A 27,756-nucleotide genomic window follows, 5' to 3' on the forward strand; every position below is an offset into this window, starting at 1 on the left:
AATACCATCGCGGGATTAAAATAACAGCTGCTTGCATACATGTTGTAGATCTAACCTAAAGAGTGTTACGTTTGTAAACTTCATACTATAAATATAGTTTTATTGTTTTTTGTTTGTTTTTTCATTAGAAATATTAGTATTTTCTAATTAGACAATGACAGTGTCTGCATTCGGTGTTCTTTAAAAGTATGAATTTATGTGTTCTGTATTAGCCCTAATTATTTAAAGTAATTAACTATTTTTCTCCTACATTGTGAACGATATAGAATTTTTATCGGAACTGGCGTCATAATTCCTCATTTACACTTATATACATACTTTGAATTAAATGAACTGATTGTTTTAACTTTGTCATGACTTGTAAAATAAGTTTTTATTTACAATTTTCTTTTGTAGTATTGCGCATGCTAGTTATGTTGTAAAATTTGATGCAGCGTACTTATCTAGAATATGCTTATATTTTTATTATGAAATTAAGCACTTAAATCACGATTTATTTTTGTTCTTATTAATAATACATTTGATAACATCAGGACGTAATTGCAGATTAAGAGTTAAGCAAGGATCAAGATTACATACAGATCCTGACTAAATAAAGTTGAGTTAATCAGGCTGGAGATGTCCATATTAACATGTCATTCAATAAATCTACTTGTAGATAAATTGAATATGTATTCAATTTTATGTCTACTTTATCACTTGCCCACAGAAATGTTTTATTCTGTTGTTTCTTGGTCTCTCAAGTCTAACTTAGATTTATTAAAAATTCTCTGTCAGGTGCACATAAAGGATATGTATATCTGTATATCCTTATGAAGTTAAACTGGTGATTAAAAAGAAACTAATGTTAATTATTGTCATCTTATTTCATTCAGTGATGATCTTGTAAGTTCAGAGAATGGCTGTATAGAAAAAGATTTGTGTAATGAATACAGAATGATGAATGTCAATTGCATCCTTACAAAGAAATTGTTGTTGTTGGAGGTTTTTTGCTTTCCTTCTAAAACATTACCATAGTCTGAGACAAAAACATCCTTTAAATGGTGGTTCTTGATAGGGTTAGGTTATTTGTAAATAAATTTAGTATTTTGTTTAGAATATTATTTGAGGTGAATATTAAACAAGATTTTTAGATTAATTTATTTTATTATCTGCATGCTAACAAAGCTTACAGTCATTTATAAGTGAACAATTTTGTGACTTAATGAAAAATCCCAATCCTGACTAATTAAGATTTTGGACCCAGAACCTTCCAATTAAAGGATACACCACCATTCCTTTGTAGCAGCTGACTAGTAAACTAAAGCAAATTTACACAAGGTAGATGTTTTTTTATTTGTGATAACAATTTCAGTCACTTACAATCTTTCTAGTGACATTCTGCTCACATCCCAGTTGATATTATTGCCGTCATTTTTAAAGCTAGGTTGAAAATGAAATAAATTTTAAATTATTAATTTAATTTTACTTAATATAATGTGTGGTTTTATATTTTTTTTAATGTTCAAGCATGTTAAGATGTCTTTTTTCTTGTAGCTATTTTTTGTACAAACCTAAATAATGCAACAAGACAGAGTATGTATGCATTTTATTTTGATAGCAACCATCAAAACAGACACTGTAGTTAGTTTACTTAAAAATTATTTATCTAACTTTTTCCTTTTTGTTCTTACCAATATGCATCACATTTACATAGTTTTGACTTCAAAAAAATGTTCATTCTTTTGTGTTGTTGCCTTTCTTCTGTCTATCTATCCAGGTTTATACCCTTCTTTTTCTTTCTCTCTGGTAACTAAGATTTTTGAAACTATCATTTTACGCATACATTTTTTTGTTTGTTGAAAATTAAATATCTATAATCTGTTCCTTCAAAACAATGAATAGGTGTTTATTGAATGTTTACAATTGACTTGATGGAGAGAAAACCCAACATCAATTAACTAAACTAATATATTCCATTTTATAATGTTTGACATTATGTTTCAGCTGTTAATGGATGGTAATGAAATTAAGATTTTCTATTGAGTAAAAAGACCAGACCAGAACCTCCAGATTAAGGAGAGGGCTGCAACCTCTCCACCATGGAGAGGCATTGAATTTATCGGCATTATTATTTTTTTTAGTTTTTGAAATAATTTTCATGTATATAATAATAATATGTCATGACTGACATAATCAATGCCCTGAAAAAACTAATGAGGAGAAATTGATAATTTTGTACACACATTAAGAAAGGATGTTCTTAAATTTGAAGTTTAAAGGGTTAAAATGGGGCAACATTAAATTAAAAAATTTTTTTTCTTTAATTTCTGTGTAATAATTGAAAATATCAGCTTGATTTTTGGTGAGTGTAATCTTCATGTGAATATTTAAAAACCAGTTTCTAAATTTTTTTAAATTCAATCTTGAAAAGGGTGAAGAAGGGTAAAAATTTTAAACAATGATTGCAAATTTTCCCCATTTCCAACTATACTAAAGAAGATATTCACACTCGATTTGGTCTTGCAAATACTTTCAAATAAACATCTAAAAACCAGTTTTTGGGGTTTTTCAATTTAAATATTTTAAGAAGTAAAAAAAACATTAACTGTTTTTTACATTCTTGCCATTTTATGCTACCACTATTGAATCAATCTTTATGAGATTTAGTAACATTGTGATGATGAATTATGTTTGTAATTTTTATTATGTATTTTCGAGTGAAACCACGATGGGAAATGCTAGTTTCCTTGTTTTATTTATGACTAACTAGATTTTCTATATTTTTATTTCAGAATGTCTGCACCTTCAAAGATCGAAATTTTAAAATTATATAAAAATATATTGCGTTATGGTCAGCAATTAAAATTTACTGACCAAATATATTTTAAAAAGAGAGTACAATCTGAATTTAAGAAAAATAAAACTACAGACTCTTTGGAAGACATTCAATTTCATTTTAACGTATGTAATATTTTAAAAATTATTTTCAAATAATATATTAATTTAAAATTAGTGTGAATATTTTTAGAAAAAAATAATTCATTTTACTTTAAAGCAGACTACTATTTTATAATAGTATAATTTGTATTTCAAAATTTTTAACATATGGTTAGAATTAGTTTTATGTGATCCGGAATGGCCATAGAATGGTTTAATGCATGTCATTTTCATTAGTGTATGCATCTAAACATATGTTGCTTTACTTGGCATTTCCCCCACCACCACTCCATTCGGTCATCCTAAAGCATAAGACAAAATGTCTGTGCCACAATCGGCTACTGAGCCACGAAACAGTTTAGTGACCAGTGTCCAAACTAGCTCCTAGAGCTAACCTAAAAGTGTGAGCGAAATAAGTGTGGTATCATTCACCACTCTGTGTCCCACAGAGTCACTGTGTCTTCTGTGTCCCACTGCCCACTTGTCATATATCACTGAAATGGGTAGGCGCATCCCGTCAACTACTAAATATATGACTTATCAATAATTAAATTTATCTTGTCAAAGACAGCAATTCACTGCCATGCCTAACTGCTGAATGCCAGTCAGAACCTGTCCACCATTAAAGCGCTTGGAGCCTTAATCTGGCTGGTAGCCAACCATATCTCTTGGTTAGCTTCCTACAGCAGCGCGGTAGGAGTTTTTTCCCTTAGGCAAACCCTTAGGATGTCAGTTGAACTAAGCAACCACATCAAGGAACCCCCACATGGTCCAACAATGGGGTTCTTGCCACGTTGACTCGCTGCTTGTGAGTGGCCAATTTTCCTCTTGACGTCTAAGTTCCAGAGCGACCTGAGTTCTTGACAACCCCCCCCCCCTCAGAACATGGCAGTCGTGCATCATGTGTTCATTCGACTCTCTAACCTCCACGCAGGCGCACAGCTCATTAGCTGCCAGGCAGAACTGAAACAAGTATTGGTTTAATTTACATGGTTGGAGAGCACTTGGGCTCCCAATGTTTCTGTAGCCCTACAGGGCTACAGGAACATTGCGGCGTTCTAACTCATTGACGACAGAACTCCAACACAAGGAAGGAAATGCTGCCTCTATGTCAATAAAAAATGGCCAAAACATATTTACATTCGGCACCTTCCACCTCAGCAAGTGCATTTAAGATGCAATCCTCAGTCCAACCACTTTCATGATGCAATACTGGCCTTGATTTAGAAATGAGTTCACATCAATGCTTTCCTTAGCCATAACACAACCAGCCTTTCAAGCAACTTGCTGATTACCGGGAAGAGGCTTATGGGTCGATAACTGCTGACCTCACTCGAATCCTTTCCTGATTTTAAGAGCACCCCCACTAAAGCCACCTTCCAACAAGTCGGAAAGCAACCCCAGCTTAGGCACTCCGAAAACAGCGTGCCAAGCGGCTCTCTTATGACAGGCAGCAGATGATAAAAAATATCTGGGTCAATCCCCAGTGCCTTTCTCAGTGCCATTCGAGAAGCCACTCGGTCTATATCTACAGGTTCCACAGTCCATCTACACATATAGCAATTGTCATTTGGTATGGATGATTTTTATAAATAATTCTGTTCTCGAAGAATGAGCTATGCTGAACAGTTATTTTAGTTCAGCATAGAATTAAAATAACTGAAATAACTTCCATAGCATTTTAAAAAAAATTTTTTTTAATTTTATTTTAAGTCTTTTTTTCTTTTTTGTAATTAATCGATGTATTACTACTGATGATGAATGTTTACTAGTTGAAAAAACATCTAATTTTTATTTAGCTTTTAAATTGTTCTTTCTTCTTTGCCAGATTGATTTGTAATGAAGTTATTTTTCCAGTAATTTTGTGAAAATTTCTTAATCGTTAAAAATACATTTAAATTATTGTTGTAGTTAACAAAATTAATTAATTCAAAGCAAGTTAATACTTCAAATGAAGCATGTCATGAATTATGTTATTTATTTAGTATTATGTTATTTATTTAGTATATTACATATATCAAATTTTTTTAATTTTTATGGCTGGTTATTTTTGTTTACAATTTCAATTTTTTTTAAGTTTAATGTATGATTTTTTAAAAAGAAAAAGTTTTATTAACTGATGATGAGGGAAACCCAAGAAAGAGCTGTTATGAAATAACAATAAGCATAAGGTAAGAAGCATTATTGAATTCTGTGCTCTTGGTGTTGTTTTTATACTTTTGTCTTATAATTTATAATTTTGTACATAATTAGTACAGAGGGGATTATGGACAAATGCAATAACAAAATAATTGATTTTGCTAAGTTAATTAATAATAATATTACTTATGTTAATCATATGTTGCTGTGGATTGCTTTTAATTGTTCATTTTTATGATTTTACAGTAAGCCTGTTTGATACATACCGAACATTATTATATTGGGTTCTTTGACAATTTTTGTGTTTTTTATTACTTTCAAAACTACAACCCAAGGTAAATGAGTGTTCCTTCTTCTACAAAGCCTCTCCCTTTTTCCCCTTTCCTTATTGGTCTCTCTTTCCCTAGATCCTGATCTTTCTGTACTTCGTTAAACTATTGCCTTCTAGGCTTTCCTCTGCTTTATAATCTTCTTTCTTTTTTTCAAGACTTTTCTTGTAGATAAGTTTGCATTACTCTTTCCTCATTTCTGAATCAAGTGATCGTTTTTGCATTTACAAATAGCTATATATCATGCCCGTGAAAAATCTTGTATTTCATTACTGATTCTTGCACTCCATTTACTGTCATCCCAACCCTCCACAGGGAAAGACCGCCTTGTGACAATTTTGGTTGCCACTCTTCTCCTGTTCATAGTTCTGATGGGCTTTAACGTAGGTCGTCTTTTGACCCTCTAACTGATTATACCTCACAATAATTAGCCAGACCTCGGTTGGGATGCCACCAATGTACATGCCTTTGTAGACATTTACATCAGTGAATTTTTGACTCAGCCTTCACCTTTGCTGTAGGCTTCTTTCAGACATCTTGACTGTTCTACATCATTGCCCTCTTCACGGAAGCAAGCACAAACCCCGCTCCTAGTTCTAAATTTAACAAGCTATAAGCGACTGTAAATGCCTCAAAATGTATGAGTCTATTTCAGCAATTATAATACACACCACAAGAAATGTTGTTCGCAACAACAAAATTTAGACCTAGTTCACTTAGTGATCTCAACTTGATCAATTTTATGCCTTTAGTTTAGTTTCAACTATGGATTCTGGTCTGGTCTACCAGGAAGAAGAGTACAGACCTCCTACTCCCACTCATCTCCATTGCAGAGTCCTGCATGACATTTACTCTTATCACATAAAAACTACCTTCATCAAGGTGGTGCTACTACACCTCATGGCTGCATGGACAACCATGCCCTCAGCAGTTCAGTCACCATCCCGCTGACAGCGATACTTCACTCACTTATTAACCCCCCTCGTCAAAGCGGTGCTACACCTCTCGGCTGTTCGGCTCAGGGCAAGGAAGCAGAGGAAGCCAACCACTATAGTCCATTTTCTGCGAGTCTTCCAATTGACCCACAGATCAAGAAAAGAGTTTACTCTTTCAAGCTCCCTAACAATTCTGGTATGTTCAGCCTTGTACTAGGGACAATCATAAAGAACATGGTCTACAGTTTCATTGTCCCTACAGTCTGAGTAGAGGCCCGAGTCGACTAAACCAAACCTAGCCAAACCATGTTCTGAGAGAAATTGTGTTATGTACCTATTGAATGAAATCCATCTAATTGTTTGCAAGCCCTAACATCTGGAAATATACCATGCGTACATCAACTAGTAGAAGATTAATTCCAGCTAACCTGTCAAGAGTCAAAACCTTGGTCAATGCACTCTGGGCATTTAGTTGATCGAATCAATCATTGAGAGAGTTGAGATACAACTCAACTGCTCTCAAGTAGCAACATCTTAATATCTCCCAACACACCTTAATATTAACGGAGTTCCTATAACTCTTGCGCAACCTTTTACAATTGATGCAAGTCAGAACCTCTTTCTTTTGCGGACAGTCGTCACACTTCTGACCCTCTTCACTACATGCATGCAGACTGATGCGTATGTACAGAATTTGGCCTTGTCGCCAAAACAGCATCACTTGAAACATCGCTGCACATCAAGGTATTCCTTGACACGGCAGGATGCAAAGTCTAAGAACAATCTTCCCTCTGCCAGAAACCTCTGGAAGAGATCAGCGTTTAATTCAAACACGCCGTGATACCACTAGGCATCATGTTTACCAATTCTGAAAACCAACCTGCATTCCTTACTGAAAGTAGCCTGATCTAACTCAGTCAGTGTTCTGTTTTTGAATGTGAGTCAGAACCTCCCCATTGGACAGGCTCCAGTCAGTGTCATAGACAATGACCCAGGGTCTACGTTTACTTTTGGAGTCCACTTATACATCAAGTTTCTTGATAGCAGGAGAGTCCGAAACAACTCAGGATGTCTCTTTGTTATCTGCAATGATTACCAACACTTTGCTGGTCTCTTTGATGTCTCGAATTTTGAGGCCTTTTTGGCTGTCACAAACAGCAGCCTGAAAGTCCTTGTGTAGGTCTTTTGATGATTTTGTGGAACCCAAAGCCTTGTTTATAAAGAGAACCTTGGGTCTTCTTGTCACCTGAGTGGCTTCCATTTTGCTTCTGACTACCTCAGCATAACGCCTGGGCTGCGCTGGGGCCGGTAAACCCCTGTAGGAGAAGACACCCACCCTGTGATGATTCTGGTTGCCACTCCCTCATTACTAAATCTGATTGGCTTCAACAGGAGTATCATATACTATCAGCAAGTTCTCATTTCCTGTGGATTGTCTTCTCTCAAATGCCTTTATTATGCTTCCATGATACTCTCAAGGCCCATAATTCACAGCTATATACAATAAACTAATAGTCTGGTAATTAATTAAATCTTCTGCAACCTTACTTTGAAGGTATGAGTGTATTTTAGGTTTCATTAGTTTTGCATTACCATAGCAAATTCTTCTTACTTGCAGTGATATATTTAATGTAACTTATATTGTTCTCATATACTTTCAAACATATGTTATGTCCCTATCATTGTGTTGTTTGAAATATTATCTTGAAAGATGTATATTGGGGTCACTTGAACAGTATTTTGAATTTGTGTACTTTATTACCTTTCAGTTCTTAAAAACTAAACTGAAAGCACAGTTTGATTATGTCTCCCTGTCTTGCTCACCAACAACCTGAAATCTTTTATTTTATTAGATACTTTTAAATTTTTTTTAATGTTTTTATTGATTTTATTGATATAAATAACTTTTGTTAGCATAACTACAACTCTCCATTTTTGCTCATATTTAGTTTTTTAAATGTTAATTTTTAATTGCTGTCTGTCTGTCTATTCATGTTTATATTGATGTTATTTGCAGAAGGGTCAAGAATTATTAAAGAGACACAGAGTTGTATAGAATGGTATGAATGAATTTTTTAAAACTTTGAATATTTTGATGATTAATTTCTTCTAGACTGTAGCAATGAATAAAGTTATCGATTTTATTTCTATTTATAAAAATACTAGAAGCATTTTTTTAAGTACTGCAAATGCAATTAATAAAAAAAAATTAGATTATACAAACTATCCAAAATTAGATGAAGGTGATTTAAGTGAACAGTTTGTTAGAGGTTCTGGACCAGGCGGACAGTCTGTCAATAAAACTGCAAATTGTGTTGTGCTGCAGCACAAACCAACAGGTAAGTGCAGCAATGACTTATTTACATAACTTTTCTGTGGCGTATACTTTTTCTTGGCATTTCATTTTATACATTTTTTTTTATCTTAATATTTTATAATATTTATTATGGTAGGGAAGCTTAGTTTTACGTTAACAATGCCTATATAAGGGTTTTAAATAATTTTTCAGAAAGTTAATAAAAATATAATTGTTTTTATTTTTCATGTAGACTCCATTTAACTTTAAACACTTACTCCAATAATATAAATGATACTCTAGTAAAATCAAAACTTTTAGATACCATTAGACAAATTTAGTTCTCAAAACTTATGTAAAAGTATTAATTTGCTTTAATTACTTTGATGTAAATCTCTTTCAACAAAATCCCTGGGAACAGTTAAACATTACATGGTGCTAAATTTGGAGTGGGAGCTAGACTATCTAATGTAAAAGTAATTCACAGAGTAATTTTTTTAATGATCAATTTTTATGATAACAAAGCACTATTTCCAAGATTATATCATTCATCACTAATAATGATTCATAATATTCTCCCAATTTCTTATTGTTTTTTTTTTGGTTAATCAGTTGCCATAAACTATCCAGCTAATTCAATGACTGTCACCTTCTTTAGAACGCTAACCACAAGCTTCTATCTATTGCTTTGACTGTTCTTTGTTTTCTGATATATAGTGATGAATTCAAATTCTATTGAAACTTATGAATTGACATTGCATCATTTTTACTGTTCTTTGTTTTCTGATATATAGTGATGAATTAAAATTCTATTGAAACTTATGAATTGACATTGCATCATTTTTAAACAATATTTAGAAGTGGCTTCATATGAGTAAATATATCAAGTTATATAATAAAGTAGTTATAATATTGTAAAAGTTATGAGCAAGAAGGGTGCTCATAAACTACCCTTCTTGCTGATAACTTTTTCTTGTACAAATGTGTATAAATATATTTTTCATGTAAGATGTGTATAAATTGATTTAAGTTGTTCTGTCAGCAATTTATGCACCTTTATTTGATGATCTTTCAAAATGATATAGGATTTTCCAATGATTTTTTGCCTCATTTGTAAAATTAATGATTTATTGTTTATTTTTATATTTGTGCAACCTTGTATGAATTCACCAAACATAAAAATAAATGGTTAATTTAAGATTGCAGTCACAAAAAAGCAGTTTGGTTTTGTGACCAAACTGTAGTTAAAATGTGAACTGTTGAAACCAATACATTTAATGGCTGCATGATACTTTTTTTTGTATTTTAAAAAAGTTATTATCTTCAAAAGGTTGTAAAATGTAAACTGATTAGTGTTAAATTTTAATCAGAATCATCATACAAACATTGGTATTTTTTAAATGTGATAGTTATTTATTACTGCTGTAATCTGTTGCAATTAGAGTAAATGTTGAACCACCTCTTGCAATATTCTTGATTCTCATTGCCAATTTGTAATGTTCTCTGTCCCCTTAATTAAATAGAAGGCATGATATATTTAACAATATATGGCTAATACATAGGTGAGTCAGTGATAAAATACGTAGTCAAATGTAAAAGTTCACTCTGTGGTGTGGTGGTTTCTGTAGGTTTGAGGATAGTAACTAAGTAGATAATCACATTTATTCTTAGCAATTATAATAATATCACACAGCATATATCATACAATATTATGTACATACAAGTAGGCTGACCTACTTGTATATTAACTCTGGTCTTGGCTAAACTTGTTAAATTTTTTTTCTAATTTTTATTTTATCCTTACATATTTGTTAACTCTGTTACAATTTCATTCCTCTTATATCTGAGCTAATATAAAATTACAATGAATACTTCTCACTTCTCTCTTGAAAATGTAAGTCACCTCTTACCAGTAGATTTGTACAATTAAGTTAGGCTACCTCCTTGACAGTCTAGTTTACCACTTAGCAAACCTAAATCTGCAATTTGAAGTATAGTTTCTGTAATATGATATGTTTGAAAAAAAGTAATATAGTTGCAGTATTAAAAATTTTTTTAATTAAAGAATCTGTTCAGTTACTGATGAATTTTTTTCATATTATAGTAAATACTGTAAAGTGACTTGACACTTTCACAAAATTACTTATACAAGAAATTAATTAATTGAAAAAATTTAATTAAATTATTAACAAAATAGCAATAATTATTATACAACTTAAACCATGATAGAATTGTAGCCATCTCTGGCTACATGAAAGAATTTGTAAAAAAAACATATTTTAAAATCTCTTTTTGTTAAAAATCATAATAAAATAATAAGTAAAGGAGTTTTTTTTTTTTTAGAAGTAGGAGGTATCTAAAAATGATGTCTCTTTTATTTTATTGCTTTGGTTTGTTGAGCTGTAAATTAGATTGAAATTTCAGAGAGGCCATATAATGTTGTATGAGTATAGTTTCATCTTAATTAGATTTGATAGCCTGAGTTCTTCAGCCAAAAAACCTTAAGTTAAAAACTAATGTAACCAGTTGTTCTTAGTAGATGCTTTTGAGTGAAGATTTTTGTCGGTTTACAGTTTGCTATCTGCTTGCTACTGTTTAAATCAAGTGTTTCAAGAAGTTTAAATCAAGTGTTTTTTGATATGTAGAGAAAATTAACAATACTGTTAATGCAAATTAAGGAAATTTAATTCTTCCTGCCACCAGGAAGTATTAATGTCTACTTTGTGGATGCATTTTGTAATAACTTCATATATTCTCTAACCTTAATGTTATAGTGAATATATTTTCATTCGGTCGGTCTAAAGTGTAAAACTAATGCTTTTATTTTTAGTTAAGCACTTGACATGTTTAACTAAAAAATGATCAGTTAAAAGAATTAAATCTGGCTGACAGATTATTGTCTTAAACCACTGTATAATATATGAAATTCATATTGCTTGTTTGTAACTTACTGTTACATAAAATTTTAAAAGATAGTTTTATTTTATTGAATACAGTAACAGTATAATTGATTTCTTCAAACTTGATAATATTTGCTGTTTTTATCTTTTTTAACAGGTTTAGTAATTAAATGTCATCAGACAAGATCATTGGATCAAAACAGAAAATTAGCACGAGACCTTTTAGTTAAAAAATTAGATAATGTTTTGAATGGTGAAATGTCTATTGAGGCACAAATAAAAAGACTTTTAGAAAAGAAATCTATAACAAAGGATTTAAAACGTAAAAAATTAGAAGAATTAAAAAGCCAGTGGAGAGAAAGAGAGGGTTTACAATGAATTTCATCAGCATATTTTTTATTATTTAATTTAAGGAAATCTTATATGGTGTATATTAAATTTATTAAAATAAAGAAATGATAAATGATTGAATTAGTTTTCTAACTTTACAGGAACAGATATCTTTACAAAATAAACAGTGGATTTGATTTTGGTGGTTGGTATGTAAAAGTTTGCATATTACATTAATATCCTTCTTTTTTCTGTAGAGTTATCAGTCATTTGATTGGTTTGATGCTGTTGTTCATTCCTTTTTGTTTTATAATTTCAATTTTTGTTAGTAATTCCTTATTACTGTGCATTAACCCATGCACTGATTTTTGTTTAAAGCATGAATTGCAATAAATTCTTATTTAGTTCCTTGTACAACAGAACTTGTGTCAGATTACTCAGATTAGAAAAGTCGTAATCAAATCCTGATTACTCATTAATCACATCTTGTTATGGGCATTAACTAATATGATCTAGAGAAACTAGGTTAAGTTTGGCATTTTTTCTTGCTCCACATTCTTTTATTTCACAAGTCTATTCCTTGAGATAATCAATTTCTGAAATATCTCTTGTGTCCAGTACATAGGTATATAATGTAGACTACAACTCAATCTCAATGTACCAAATTTATTCATAAAATACTTATATGTATGTTGAATTATTTGCTTGAACTACGTAAATATTAAATGGATGGGAAAATAACTATCAGCAAATATGAGGGCGGTCCAGAAAGTAACATACATTTGTGCCTAGCATGGAGATGGACGGGATAGTACTGCCATCTTGGCATCAAAATGTTACTACCCTCTGTACACATCAAGCTGGCACAGCGTGTGGACTGTGATTTTTCTACTTTGTTCTTTGTGAATTATTATTTAATTAATGAAATGGCAACTTTGTATGGAGATAGAGTAATGAGTGAAGGTGCAGTGAGGCAGTGGTGCATTCAGTTTAAAAATGGCCACACAGTGTTCATGATGAGGACTGCAATATGGTCAGCCTAGCCTTGTGCCTAATGAACTGATGATGAAAATCAATGATAAAATTTGTGAAAATCTCCACATTATGATTATGAAACTCACTTCATTTCCCCCAAATTTCATGAAGTTTACTGCATGAAATTGTATCGGGAAAGCTTGGTTATTACAAGTTTTGTGCAACATGGGTGCCAAAAATCTAATCTACAAAGGAGGAATTGAAAAGCTTGTGCATTGTTATGATAAGTATCTCAATTAAAATGGCAACTATGTAGAGAAACAGCTTAAGGTTTTCCCTTTCAAATGTATATAATAAAATTTATTTTATTTCTTTTTTTTGTTTTTTATTTCAAAACTTAAATTACTTTCTCGTTATCAAGTCAGTTTACGTTTTTGTCCATGAAAATCAGTAGACAAAAAACATTTTTACATAACTTTTGACATCGTGAAAAATATCAACAATGCACACTTCAAAATGTATAGAAAACTGACAGTCACAGACGTAACACTTCAAACCACTCAATCGCATGTAAACTTATTTGCACTTAGCAGCATGATGCACACACAGACTGTTCAACACACTCATTTCATTTGCAGATAACAAATTACTAAACACTATATAATACCTAATCTGCACAAATGGATATTGCACCATACTTATTGACACAATTTTTCACAAAATAAATATAAATAACCAACACAAAAATCCATTACTTTAACATGCAGAAACAGCGATTCAATAAACGTTCACAAAAAAAAAATGGATTTACATAGTCTTAAGAATAGAAACAAACCCTTAAAAAATATAACTGACAAACACAATTTTTCTGGAATATACAGATAATTCCAAATTGCATGGCAATCTCTTGGAAGATGATTCTATCACCAAAAATAAGATAAACTGCATATAAACATAGGTCAGAAAATGTTTTGTTAGCGAGTTTTGGCTCGTGAAACATTTAGCCCTGCTTTCTGCTACCTCTGTAAAATTAAACCATATTAAAATTCTTGGAGCATAAATCAGAGGTAAATTTGATGCTTCCTTATGGTTTTTTATTTAAGAAATTAAATAAAAGTCCCAGACTCACGTTTTAAGAAAAAATTGGGTAAAATATGAAAACTGTTAATTTATCAATAAATAAATAAAAATTTCTACTTAACTTTGTACAGTTCTGATAAAATTTATGTAAATAATGTGTATTAAAATTAAACATAAATTTCAAAAGTTCAACTTTAATTGAAAACAGAATGTACAAACTGGATTGGAAGTAATACTATTTAAAAACAGAATAATTTACATACAAATGCGTGCTAGCTTGGCAAACAAAATGATGCACCATGATGATAAACACTTTTTTATCATGTCGTATTCAATGACAAATTAATATTTCATGTTAATGAAAATGTAAACACTCATAATGTGCGTATCTGAGGACCAGAACATCCTCACGACATACAGCAAGTTTACAAGCTGTTCTTCTTGGTGAAAGTTAGTGTGCCTGGAATAAATTATCTTGATAGCTACAAGTATGAAACTGCAATATGAATCACAGAACTTTATTTGACAAAGTGGTATGCTTCCTCACTGGTATAATGCCACATGTGATTGGTTGAATGAAATTCTTCCCAACCACTGGATTGGTCGCTGGGGACCAGATAACAGCGCTTGTTTGCCATGGTCTCCTTATCTTACTCCGCACAATTTTTTTCTTTGGGGGTTTATAAAGAATCAAGTGTATGTACCATGTTACCAGCTAACCTACCCGACATGAGACACGAGATTGAGCAGCTGTCGCATCAATTACTCTAGACTTGATTAAAGTTGGGTTTGACTACTGTCGACTAGATGTGTGCTGTTTGGTGCTCATGTTACACACTTGTAGGAAAAACTGTTTAAGTTGCTCTTCCATTTCATGCATAACTTATCAATGTATGTAAAACTTAATAAATATTACATATTTTTAAACCCTGATATTCATTTCTGAATACAAGGTATGTGCTCTCAAATTATCCAAGCACACTGTTAGGCATAATTGACATGCTTTAAACTGCATCCATACAAAATGCAAGTCCAAGAATTGAGTGACCTTAACAAAGATAACCATTCAGATTTCAGCAGAAAATTTTTTGCTTAAAAAAAAAGCTCCTGATAACTAAAAAAATTTAATAAATGAGAAGACCCATTTTTATGTTATCAGAGATGCAAACAAACAAGATTATCAATACTGGGCTATAAACAACTCATCAATGATCACTCTATATACCCAATGTATCACTGTGGTGTGCAATCTCAGCATTCCAAATTGCACCTATACTTCTTTTAATACAATGAGCAATAACTGCGACATTGTGGCAATTTTCCGGCCTCAATTTTAAGAAATGGAGAATGTGAACAGCTAACAGCTGTGCTTCCAGCAAGATGGTGCGCATAAGCCACACTGCAACAGCATGGTCACTTTATCCAACAGATTATCTATTATTTCAGCAATGTTACCAGATCAGTTTGTTCCCTAGACCTCTACTTATGACTTCTTTTCGGGGTTGCTGTACTGGTTTTCCATCAGACCCTAACCACAGATAATTGAAGAAGAAAATCTGCCCCAAAAATAAACATTATTTTGATATCTTAATATTTTTGGATAAATTTATGCCTCGCAAAGTACATCTATATGAAAGAAACACAGAAAATCTTCCAGATTTACTCTCTGAATGGTAGATATTATAAAATAAAGAACCATTCACATTTTCAAATGGTTAGTTCTTTTCTGACAAATCTGTATTAAATAAGTTTACTTTTTCATTGTCATAAAAAAAAATAATGGTATTGTTTACTATTTAACAAGCAAAGATTTTCAATCTAGCAGTTGTGACCCTTTGTTTCTCCAAACCAATTAGTTTATGGTAAAGTTTAAAAAATAATCTTTAATAAATCTGCAATAAATCATTCAGTTGAGTGAAATCTTTGCCTGCTATAAAGCAAAAATTCTGTTAAATTTTGTTTTGTGTGGTCAAGATTTGAGGAAAAATAGATATCTCAGAAAAGGATATTAATAAAGTATACATAACAATTTTGAATGCTAAAATTTTGCATTTTTTAATTGCTTTTATAAATTTTTCAAACAGTTTATTTGAGAATTTTTTTCAGATTAATTTGAAAACAGTCTGTTTTTAGAGTTCTGGTTCTGAAGACCTTTTACCAAGGTCAATCAATAATACTTTTTCAATAATCAATTTTAAATTTTGGAAAATTATTCAACAAAAGTGTTTTTAATGGATCTCCCAAATCTCTAGTCACTTTTTTTTATATCTCATTTAGTTGGTTTTTATAAAGGCATGATATCTGGACAATCCAAACTTTTAGAGGTTGTGGGACAACAGTATGTAAGGTTCATGATAAATTCAGTGATGTAGATTAATGACAGTAATTATGCAATTTGGTGGTGAAAGGAGACTCAGTTTTCCCAGATTCTTTCTGTTATCAAAATAAATGTATGCTTCACAGGTGTAACACAGTGGCTTTCATAAAAGTGTACAGCAACATTGAGCCCCATTCCTCTCTCACCTACCATATTCTCATTAAAAAACAGTGGTTGTCCTTTGTTATGAATTAACACACAACAAGAATCTATTAATCATAACTCCACGTTGATATTTTGTTTATAAACTGAATTTATAATGAAACTAATAAAAAGTGTCCCATATCTCTGCATGTTGTAGTTTCAAATATACAACATCTACACAAAAAGCTTAAAGAATAAAAATTAGTAGTAATTTGGGATTTGGTAGGTCCATTTAAAACAGTAAAATGCTTAGTTATCAAAATTTAAATATCTGGTCATATATTTTATGATTATAGTCAACTATGGTTAAAAATCTTAAAAAAGCACATCTATAAAAAAGCACTTAAACTGTCTAAAAAATTCTAAAAAAATATCACAACATTCATAAAACTTAACAGTAAATAAGTAAATGGTAAATTTTAACCTACATCAGGTCTGTTCAGGTATCTGAGTATTGTATGAAAAACAAATAAAATAATTACCCAAATGTTTCGTCCAAATAAGTTTTAATTTCTTACCAGGTAGAATTTTAACTGTAAAATATGGGTAAAATACAAAAAGACTACAATTAATCAACCATTTATTAACAACAACAGTCAATAATTATAAGTTAACAAAAACAAATCATAATCACTGATATGTAGTAATTACTACACAATCTTAAAAATTTCACGCTCAGATTTATTTGCATATTAATACTATTACATGGTTAAACATTAAAAGGCTAAAATATTTTATTATTTGGCACATTATTATTAAGTCTTATTATTTGCATTGTAACGTTTCTAAAGTTTCTGCAACCCTTACAGGTATTAAAAATGAAATATTATACCATTATTATAAACAACAATCATACGTTTAAAAACAAAAAAAAAAAAAAAAAAAATGTTTGCAAGCTCAAACCATCTTACACCAACATTTTCTGTAACATTATTTTGTGCAAAATTACTATTCAAGCAATATTCAATAACAATAATCCAATAAAGACCAATATAGCTAAAATAATTAACGATAATTTTAACAACATCCTTATAACTACTAAAATATAAACATTTAGATTGCAGTTAAAAAAAGGCACACACAAATGGAAGCATTAGTTATATTTAAAATTTACTAATATAATACACATTCTAATAAATATATAATTTTTTAATAAATCTACACACTAATACATTTAAAATAGTTGACTGACCTTATTACATTAAAAAAATCCAACAGATCATAAAGGCAGAAAAAACTGAAATACAATGAAATATATACGAGATTATAAACATAAAAAAATTATTAAAACATCTACTATTAACTTTTTTTTAATCTCGTTTATGAACTAATAATCATAATTGATATAATTAGTTATGGGAAATTTACCTTCCAGTATAGTTTATCTATCAGTTTCAACAAATTTAATATATTTCTGACGACAAAAGTATTTACAATTCAGTGAATAAAAGTAAATTTTATAAAACTACCTTATACACATTAAACAAATAAAAAGCAAATTTATGAAGTTAAAATAAAACCTTTTTATAATATTTATTTATTCTGAACAAAAATACTCAAAACAGATATTCTCAACACAGATATCCAAAAGTAAGTAAATACGGTCTTTTTGAATAATAATTAAATGTAATATTTCTGCCCATAAATCAAACTCATAAGCATTTAAATTAGCAACCACTATGCTAATAATTACACCAACTATCTAGCTATTCTGCATAAATCATACATATATTTAAACATATAATCAATCTTTAATCATGTCCACAGCATCATCAAACCACTTTTGGCCATTTTATAGAAAATCTAATTTTTTTTTTATTACATGAAAACAAAAAATTCATCTGATTACAGAAATTTGATTAATTACAATAGGTTTGTAATTTATTCATGAACTAAGTATATTTAGTATAAGAAAATAAATTAAACCATTTTGAATATAATCAATGTGAACAATTAATGACTGTGAGCAACTAAGCAATAATCATTAACTTATTTCCAAATAGAACTACCTTACAAAAGCATAACATTTTTAAGATCATAATAGTGCAATGAAGTAACACATATTTACATTGCAATGATAAATGGAAACTGCAGAGAAATTATTGAAAAAGAAATTATAACATTTTTTAAATAAATAAAAAATAACTTTCTTATTGTTAAAAGAAATTAAGTTACTGTTACTTAAAAAAAGTTTTCTAAAAAATATGCATAAATAAGTATAAAAATGAAGTTCAAATGTTACATAATTTTTTTTTTAATACAGAATTTAAAGAAGTAGTATGTTTACAGTTAGGGCTCGTTCACATGAATTGCATGGAAGAGTACATGGGTACTCTTCCATGCAATTCTGTGTATCTCACTAACGCGCGTTAGCAAACGCTATCATGTGAACGAGCCCTTAGGGTACAAACTTTATTTTTCTTTAATTTAAAATATCATCAGATAAGAGTATTTATATAGTAAAATGGGCAGAAACCCAAAATAACATCATTTTTATGCTTCAGTTTATTTGATTATTTTATCAGTATAGATATGCTACAGAGTATATATTGCTCTCTATGACTTTTATACTGTGGCTATTACTTCACTATTAGTCTTGGCTTTGTGTTGTAAATGACTGCGCTATTGCTTGTTGTGAGGCCAAATGTACTTTAAGTAATTCTATTCTTACAATAAGACAAAGAAAAACTGGATCAATTTTTGAAAGAACAGATAATAATGATCACATATAAATATCCAGTGTGATTGTGATAGTGATATGACTATATATCAATTATGAGCATAAGCAGAGAACAGTTTTGAAATACTATAGTATTAAAATACTGTAGAATACTAGGAATAATTTTATGTTTTTGCATACAGTTTTAAAAGTTTTTAAGTTAATTAATGTTTATCAGAAATGGAGTCGGCAGGAGTTTGAAAATTAGCTCACAGATAATTTTTTTTGAAAACTTTTCTAAATTACCTAGTATTTCACATTATTTGGAATCCTTTTTTCTAACATTATCTCTCGTATTAGAAAAATTAATGTGCAGCCGTACTGAATTGCGTATTAGTAAAGTTGAATAAATAGTACTGAACCATAAAAAATAAAAAAGGATAAAATATATATTTATGCATAACTTTTCTTTAAAAAATATTTTAACTAAATGTAAATAAATACTAGCAATATTATTCAAAGAACATGTTTAATAATATTTAGAAGGCCAACATAACCAAGTAACTTGCCTATGCCCAATGTAAAAAAAGGAAAATATAAATAAAAATAAAAACCTACAGGTGATTATTTCTATAAAATGTTTTTGTTTTTTAAATTCAAATAAAATTGATACAGTTCTATGCTAATAGGTAAGTTCAAACAGACAAACATTAAAATATAGAACAATACATCTTTTTATATTCCATTTACACAATATAATAACGCATTAAATCACTTTTACAAAAAAAAAAAAGAAATAAATAAAAATAAAACAATAAAAAACAAATTAAATTTTATAATAATCTACACCTAAAAATACATTACCAACAAACACTTCAAAGGAAGTATATGTCATCAAACTCATTAACTCTCCTACATTTTTATGCTAAACATTCCACATACATTTCAAAGAACAAAGCCTACCACGTATTATGAAATATTACAATCTACCACAAATCGTAACAATACTTAACGGATTTTACCCAATACAATAGGATAGTTTAAAATATTTAACTCGTAAATATTTTAATTGCATACTCCTTTTGCAAAGATAAATTTCATTTTCAAATATTTTTTTTTTTTGTTCTCAAATCAAATATAATTCTCCCTGCCTACCCTATTTCTAGCCTATTAAAATAATCCGAAATCAAATTCTTTTCATATAGAACACTGAAAATGCTTGACATCAAAGTGAAGTACAACTTTGAAAAGTTCTTAACGAAAAAAAAGTTAACTTTTATTATGTAAAATTAATTACCACTCTTCAAATGATTAATTTGAAAATTACAAGAACAAATACCATGTAATAAAAAATCATGAATATCTACCAACTGACACAATTTCTTTTTTAGCTTTGAAAATCCCTGTTTATACCATTTAATTTCCTAATTAGCTTTTAGGATAGTTAGGCTAATTAAGAAATTCAAAATTAAATATACCTCATTACCCTGTTAACATTTTTTTGTTAAACATTATTTTTTTTGTAACACAAACATCAAAAGTTTTGATTTATAAACAATTCTGATCCAAATAAATATCTTCTTTAGCATTTAACAGTATATCAAATTATTCCAATCAACCAATCTTGAATTAAATCAATTCTACATTTTCATCATCACTTAATGAAAATTGTTTATATTAATTACTGAAAATTACTAACTTCACAAAATATTCTATCACATAGACTGAAATATTAATTTTTAATGCAAAGATAAATACTAATACATACAATCAACTCATTAAAGAGATTATAAACAAGCAAAAGTAAATATTTAGTTTATAATTAAAAAATAGTACTTCAAATAACAATGATAGAAATAAGATACCGATACAAAGTAAAATCTTTAAGCTCTGAAAAAAACAATGTTTCTAACATATACAAACATATTAAAATAAAGTACAATAAATCAGGCTAGAATGCAAGAGAAAATTTCTTTCAAAGACTTTCCTTGAATTAATTTTCCTTGTTAGTCTATCTCTTCAAATAAACCTGAAACAATGCATTGAATGTCTTAATTAATGTCGTATTACAAGATACTTTTCTTTACAAATTATGAAACAGATTTAACCATAATAGTGAAAAATGCAACAGCTGTGATATTAATTATTTGTGGCTGTTGAGTTGCAGATTTGATTCAATTGACTACTTATAGTAAATATTTGACATGTACCAGTACTTGTTTCTATATGATGTTACACGTGCTAATTTCATTTTTGAAAACTCGTACAACAGTATTGTTGAAAAAAGACCCCTTTCAAAGTCTTTGAAGTTGACTTAAAGATTTTCATTTTGTGCTTATATCAGTTTTCTTTTATGTTATGTACATCTGTTATTTTTAAACATTATATTTTTTAAACACAGACTAAAAAAATCAGAAAAATCAGTGAATAAGTAACAAAACTGTACATAAGGTAAAAGAGATTGTTGCTATATAAATTAAAATAGAATATTGATATAAGAGTGTAAAATTTCATTTAAAACTAAAAAATTAGTTAGAAGAATGTAAAGTAATAAACAGAAATATCTCTTACTAGAATAAATATACAATAAAGTAAAAAAGGACCAGAAAAAAAATTATCTGACTTCAAAACAATTATTTAAAATAACAATATTTATACTAAAGTTGTCATATTTTTGGGTAATTATATAAGAAATTAATTAATAACAAAAAAATTCTTCTTCAAACACTTGTTCCACAAGTGTTTTACTGCTACATCAATTCATTCATTTTTTTTATTTTAATGTTGCTAATAATGTTTTTAAGAGTGTTTGGGCAAAACAGTATATAAGTCATCTAGTCTAGGTAAAAAACTGTGTTCTTCATTTGGCTAAAATCAATACAAGTCAACACTGAACACAAACTGAGATATAAGTGCAAATACAGATAGTATAAGTCAAAACTCATTGTCATTTGGTAGAAAGAGATTAAGTTTAATTATACTGCTATTACAAGCTGATGAAAAATCTATTACCGGTCATAGTAGTAGAAGTCAGTTTTACATGAACATGTGCTTTAGCATGTATTCTAGTTAATTTAATTTCAAAATTACAAGAAGTTATTAATTACTACGATTTTTTATAAACTTTTTTTTACTTTACAAATAGTGACTTTATGTTGTTTTCTTTCACTTATGCCAAAACTCTATAATGGGAAAATTTTAAATAATTAGAAGCACGCATTCAATATAATTACTAATTTGCTCACAATGACAATAAAGCTATATAGTTGGGTAGTATAATCTATCATAAATATAATTTAACAGCTTAGGGAAATTATTTTGGTGTTTTTTCAGTACCTGATGAATCATCAATTCTAAATGATGAAATGACAGAAACTGTTAGAAAAGCTCAGCTCAGCATTATTTGAATGAAGAAGCTGGACCAAACCATGTGCAAAATTCAGAAATCATTAACAGACAGTACAGATGGAGAAGGAAAGGCTCTTTCTAAAAGTGATTATGAAGATAATGATCACATTCCCCCAACTGACAAGAATTTCAGCAGTTTAATGTAAAATAATAAACGGAAATATCTCTTACTAGAATAAATATACAATTAAGTAAAAAAGTACAATAAAATATGGACTGCAATGCAGTCCATATGGCTAGAAAAGGAGCTACAAATTCCAGTGTACCAAATACAAGACTGGTATCAGCTGGTGCAAAATATGTAAATTTAAAGATCAAGCATTTTCAAATGAAAGAATTTCTTCAAAAAAAAAACTTTCTTGACTTCAAATAACCTGACTTCAAATAGCCTTCTAAAAGGTCCTCTTCAGATGTGCAAGAAGTATACCAATGCAGACCCATTTAGCTGGCTGAAAATTCTGTGGTTTACGTGCACTAGAGACGATAGTATCATCAGATTCAAATATTCACTTAATGAAACTGACTAGTCTAATTAAGTCTTCTTAGATGAGGTCAGGAAAACAGCCTGTTGCAGCCAAGAAATTGCTACTCCTCACTTGTACCAATAACTGAAGCTAAAAAGAGAGACATTAAAAGTTTATTTCAAAGTGATTCCTGATGTTTTCCATCAATCTTACCAAGATTTAGGAATGAAAGAGGTAATCCAAATACAGAAAAACATAATGAAGTCTAAATATGTTAATATGATAATTTTAAAATTCTTATTACATTTAAGAGACATTTATTTTATTATATTTAGAGTTTTAAAATTAAGTTGAAATCATCTGTTTTCTTTTTTTGCAGTTATATTATTAATATTTTGGTTATCTTCTCTTATTTTAACGATATTATTTTTTTCATTTGATTTATCAAGTGACTTAATGTTACACCATAAAAAAATCTTACATTATTAAAACAGGATTTTTATGTAACACAGCATTTATATCTTTATATAAGTATTTTCCACATCCTGACTTTAATAAATCTCAGTTGTTCATTTTTGTGAACTATTTTGTGAAATATTCTGCATATTGTGATCTGAATCGATCTTTGATTAGTTCTACTGGAATGTGTTCTGTTACATTAATAATTTTTATTTTATGTTTCTTTTTTTTGTGTGTGTGAATGCTAATTTTGTTAAGCATAATCTGTATTTTACTAGTCATTTTACCAAATACAGGTTAAACGATTATCGATTTTTATTGAAACAAAATCAATGAATTTTTTTTTTATTCATAATGGCAGTAAATTTACACTTACATTTCAATTTCAATTTATTTTTGTTTAATAAACCTTTTGAAAACTGTAAATTGTATCTATTAATAATAAAACTGGTCACAATATTTTTTATATTTAATTTTTTTTAATTAAAAAAATATTCAATTGGATTTAATTTATGCCACAGTTTAATCATTTTAATTTCTTGATTTTGATTGTCTTGGTCATTTAAAAATTGGATATCTCTGTGTAGATTATAAGAAATTGTAATTTTATTTTTTAAAATTAGGTGGGAAAATGATGTATAAAGGAAATCAATAGTTGAATAACCATTCATAGCTTGGCATCTTCAGCACTAATAGTGTACACATCAGTTATATAATTTCGGTCAATATAAAACATGTCAGGTATGAAGTATAAGTTGTAAAATTTAGGTTAAAATAATACAAGTCATGTATCTCTTTAAAGTTGAAATAATCATGAATTTTTATTAACATTAACTTTTTATTAACTGATATTGTACTTAGGTAATTAATTTTAAATAAGTATGGTTTTAGAAAATAAAAAGTTAGAAAAATTAACTAAAAATTTTGATTTTTTGACTTATACTGTTTTACCCAAACACTCCAGTATATTAAATAGAATAAGAAAAACAGTAAATAAACTTCATTATCAATAATTGTCATCAATCTATAAGCTTGAAATTTAAAAATCTTCAGTCCATATAGTTCTTATTTAAAGCTCTTGTACAACTGGTGCATTTGTACAATGACTGTAACTAATACAGGATTATTTGTAATTGAATTTTGCAAAGTTAGGACATACTAACAAGCACACATATTTGCAAAAAAAAAAAAAAACAGTATGAAATAGCACTTTATAGTGATGGTTAGTTTGATGATGTAATGTAAGTGAACTTGTATCTAAAATAAGTACATGAACTTACATCAAAGAAATGATTTGTTTTTCTTATATATATTTATACATTTCATTTGCAAAGTGGTATGTGCATATGAACTTCACACTATTGAGAGGGTATGACAATTAAATTCATGAGTTATGTATATATTTACTGGAAGAACGAAATATTATGTTAGAAAAAATTGGAAAAGATACAATGTTAGATGCCTTACATTTGTTTTAATTCCAGTAAATTTATGCAATACCATATTAAAGGAAATTACAGTACTTTTTGATCCACTCATTCAAGGAACTGCTATTTGTATATCTACAATCAATATGCAACCAAAATACACAAGTACAAAATTAACTAATTATTTATTACATAAAATGTAGACTACAAATGACTTATACATATCGTTAACAACAAAACCTGTAATGCTTTTAACAAAATATTAGATGAAAATGAATATTTTTATTAAACAAAAAAATAGCTGCCAGAAACACCTAATAGGTTTTATAGTGTCTATCTCGACTATCATTTGTACATTCATCCACATAAACACTATCAACCTTCCGATATTAAACAATGAACTCATCTTCTCTTTCTTGATGCTACACATAAATTAAGAATTGTAAAATTTCCTATGATGAGATTAAATGTTCCCTTTAAAAATCCATTAAATTAACTAACTTCAATGAAGAATATTCATAATTAAATGAAATGTAAAATGTTTGAAAATTTCAGTTTGTTTATATTTTTGGCTATGGGAAAAAGTGGGATGTAAAGGCGCTGCTGTAGATTTATTACACACATTACGATCATAAAATTAAGATAAAAGATAATAACATGCCCAAGCCAACAATCGCATCATATTGTCTTTATAAAATCATCAAAAATGTACTATAGAATGAAAAATGTCAAATGAAGAAACTGCTATGTTACAATTTTTTTAGATGAACCAGATAAACCAATATCATTTGATACTCATGAGCAGCAGAATGCCACATTGCTTCAAACTATAAAAAAATTTAATTTAATTTTGAGAACAGGTCACAAAAGAACATAAAAGAAAATGTTCAATATTAAATAAATTCACGAAACTTCATAGTGAAATGTACTCACCAAAGTACAATAAATAACATAGGAGTTGTAAAGGGACTCCCTAATAATGAGAGGAAAAGTTGGAGTTGATAATCCAACTCTTGGAAAAATTGCCTAGTATACACTGTAAAAATAAATAAATGTGGACTCAGAAGGTTCTCTTTTTTCATCAGGTTTCTTTAACATAATTTAGACTTTTTATATATTTCTTTATATATAATATGGTAAGGAAAATCATGGTTGTGCACCATTTATAAGATGCCATCATCACAAATCCTCAAAAATCTGGTATTGCTGGATGGGGAATTACCCCCCAGGAGTACATAAAACAGATTTAAAACAAAAAGGTAAGTGATTAAAAGTGCAAACAAATTAGTTTAAATTCAATTTTGTTCACTGGCCCATTGATGTATCCCATCGCCACTGATACATTACCGTCTGGTCGCTGTAACACAACCAACGTACAACACAATTCAGCATATTACAAGTCGTAATTTTCTATCAAAACGTCAGAAGTGTTTTATCAACTAGCGAAGAAAATGTTTGTTCCTAACCATCACATTAAAAACTAGGGGAAATTGTTGTAGTTTATTGTTAACGGTTTTGTAACAAAAAAATATTTCAATGCAATGTATAAACATTCTTATGTTTTTTCTGAGCAGGAAAAAATAAGAGGAGGAAACTCAAATTAACTTTGATATATGAAAGGAGAACAAGAAGAGGAAAGCCAACAACTTCTACAAACATTGTGAGTAGTTCTTTATCATAAATCCAATTTCTTCCCCTAATTACTGCAATTCATACACCAACTCTTTATCTTTGTATAAGCACATCATAAGATCAGACAATCTAAATCTCTAATCTTACATTATTTAACAACCTAAAAAGGTCTTACAATTATAACAGCATGATAACTTAACAAAAACAAACCGACACTGGACACATCACAGCGTAACCTTACATTTAGAAATTAGTACAGACACTTTCTTATGGGAATTTTCATTTGCAGATATATTCTCAGGAGCAGTAACCTGAATTTGGAATTATCCACAATACATTTGCACCAACAACAAAGCAAGAACATCTTTCAACAGGAAAACAGAAATCATATAGAGTATTTGTTTACCTTTTTATTTTCTTTGTGTATTTAAATTGTAAAATAAACAGTTATTTTTAGCACTAATTACATGTGGATTCTGAAAGTAGTGGAAGGAGATATTCTAACATAATTTCATTTTTTTACAGGAATATTCTCTATAACAACCAGCAGAAGATACAATACATCAACCAGAAACTGTAGCTACAAACCTGCAACAGTTTATAGAATTGTGAGACACATATTGCCAACAAAAATGCTGAGGAAGATGACCTCGAATACAATAGGAACACAACCAGAGTTAACTTGCAGTTCTGTTCAATAGTAAGATCTAAGAAATCAAGAAGCAACTGAAACTACCACCTATCGATTGCAACAGCATGATCATATCATATCATGAGCTGCTATAATTTGTCGTCATCAAGCTCCTTTGTATGTAGAATGGAATTTGTAAAAAAGGGTTCCCAAAGAACTGTAAAATGAAACATAACTCAATATCAATGGATACCTCCTGTACAAGTGCACAGACAAAGGACACATCATAAAGGTAGGAAAAAATATTGCAAATAATAGGCGAGTTGTTCCTTTCAATCCATGACTAAAAATAAAATTCAATGCTCACATTAATGTTGAAAATTATTCCTCAATTAAATGTTTAAGTACTTATGCAAATTATTCCTCAATTAAATGTTTAAGTACTTATGCAAATAAGTATATAAAGGGCATGACTGTATATTTGTCAGATTTCAGTACAATGCTCAGGGACAAGCATTAATTTAGATGAGATGAATGCTTTTCTCAACTGCAGATATGTAAGTCTACCAGAAGCAAGTGGCAGTTAACTGAGAAGTCTTTATTAGACAAATTGCACACAATTATACACCTTCTAGTACACTTACAAGAAAAA

At 29.4% G+C, this 27,756-nt stretch overlaps 2 protein-coding genes across 3 annotated transcripts in view; one reads left to right on the top strand and one right to left on the bottom strand.

Moving 5' to 3' along the window:
* Positions 1–45: 45 nt before the first annotated feature.
* Positions 46–11,989, top strand: LOC142324828 (mitochondrial translation release factor in rescue). 2 transcript variants are annotated; one of them, XM_075365843.1, is made up of 5 exons: positions 46–186; positions 2,775–2,943; positions 5,305–5,393; positions 8,340–8,661; positions 11,676–11,989. In XM_075365843.1, exons 4-5 carry the CDS (start codon positions 8,445–8,447, stop codon positions 11,894–11,896), a joined length of 438 nt encoding a protein of 145 aa, XP_075221958.1. In that variant the 5' UTR covers positions 46–186; positions 2,775–2,943; positions 5,305–5,393; positions 8,340–8,444; the 3' UTR covers positions 11,897–11,989. The 2 variants fall into 2 exon arrangements, with proteins under 2 accessions (XP_075221958.1, XP_075221957.1); XM_075365842.1 differs by lacking the exon at positions 5,305–5,393 and having other exon boundaries at positions 47–186.
* Positions 11,990–15,932: 3,943 nt separating this feature from the next.
* The window catches only part of DPCoAC (dephosphocoenzyme A carrier), a 59,211-nt gene continuing 47,387 nt past the window's right edge, over positions 15,933–27,756 (bottom strand). Inside the window, exon 9 of the mRNA XM_075365847.1 lies at positions 15,933–21,112. Within this exon, the coding sequence (XP_075221962.1) occupies positions 21,095–21,112 (18 nt within the window). The 3' untranslated portion in view covers positions 15,933–21,094. The remainder of the gene's footprint in view (positions 21,113–27,756) is intronic.

Source organism: Lycorma delicatula, chromosome 5, assembly GCF_047948215.1.
Source record: "Lycorma delicatula isolate Av1 chromosome 5, ASM4794821v1, whole genome shotgun sequence".
In the NCBI taxonomy this organism is placed as follows: Eukaryota; Metazoa; Arthropoda; class Insecta; order Hemiptera; family Fulgoridae; genus Lycorma; species Lycorma delicatula.

Coding starts and splice junctions, on each gene's coding strand:
- LOC142324828 (XM_075365843.1), top strand. CDS start 8,445: ATGAATAAAGTTATCGATTTTATTTCTATTTATAAAAATACTAGAAGC. Junction 8,662..11,675: donor GCTGCAGCACAAACCAACAG/GTAAGTGCAGCA, acceptor CTTTTTTAACAG/GTTTAGTAATTAAATGTCAT.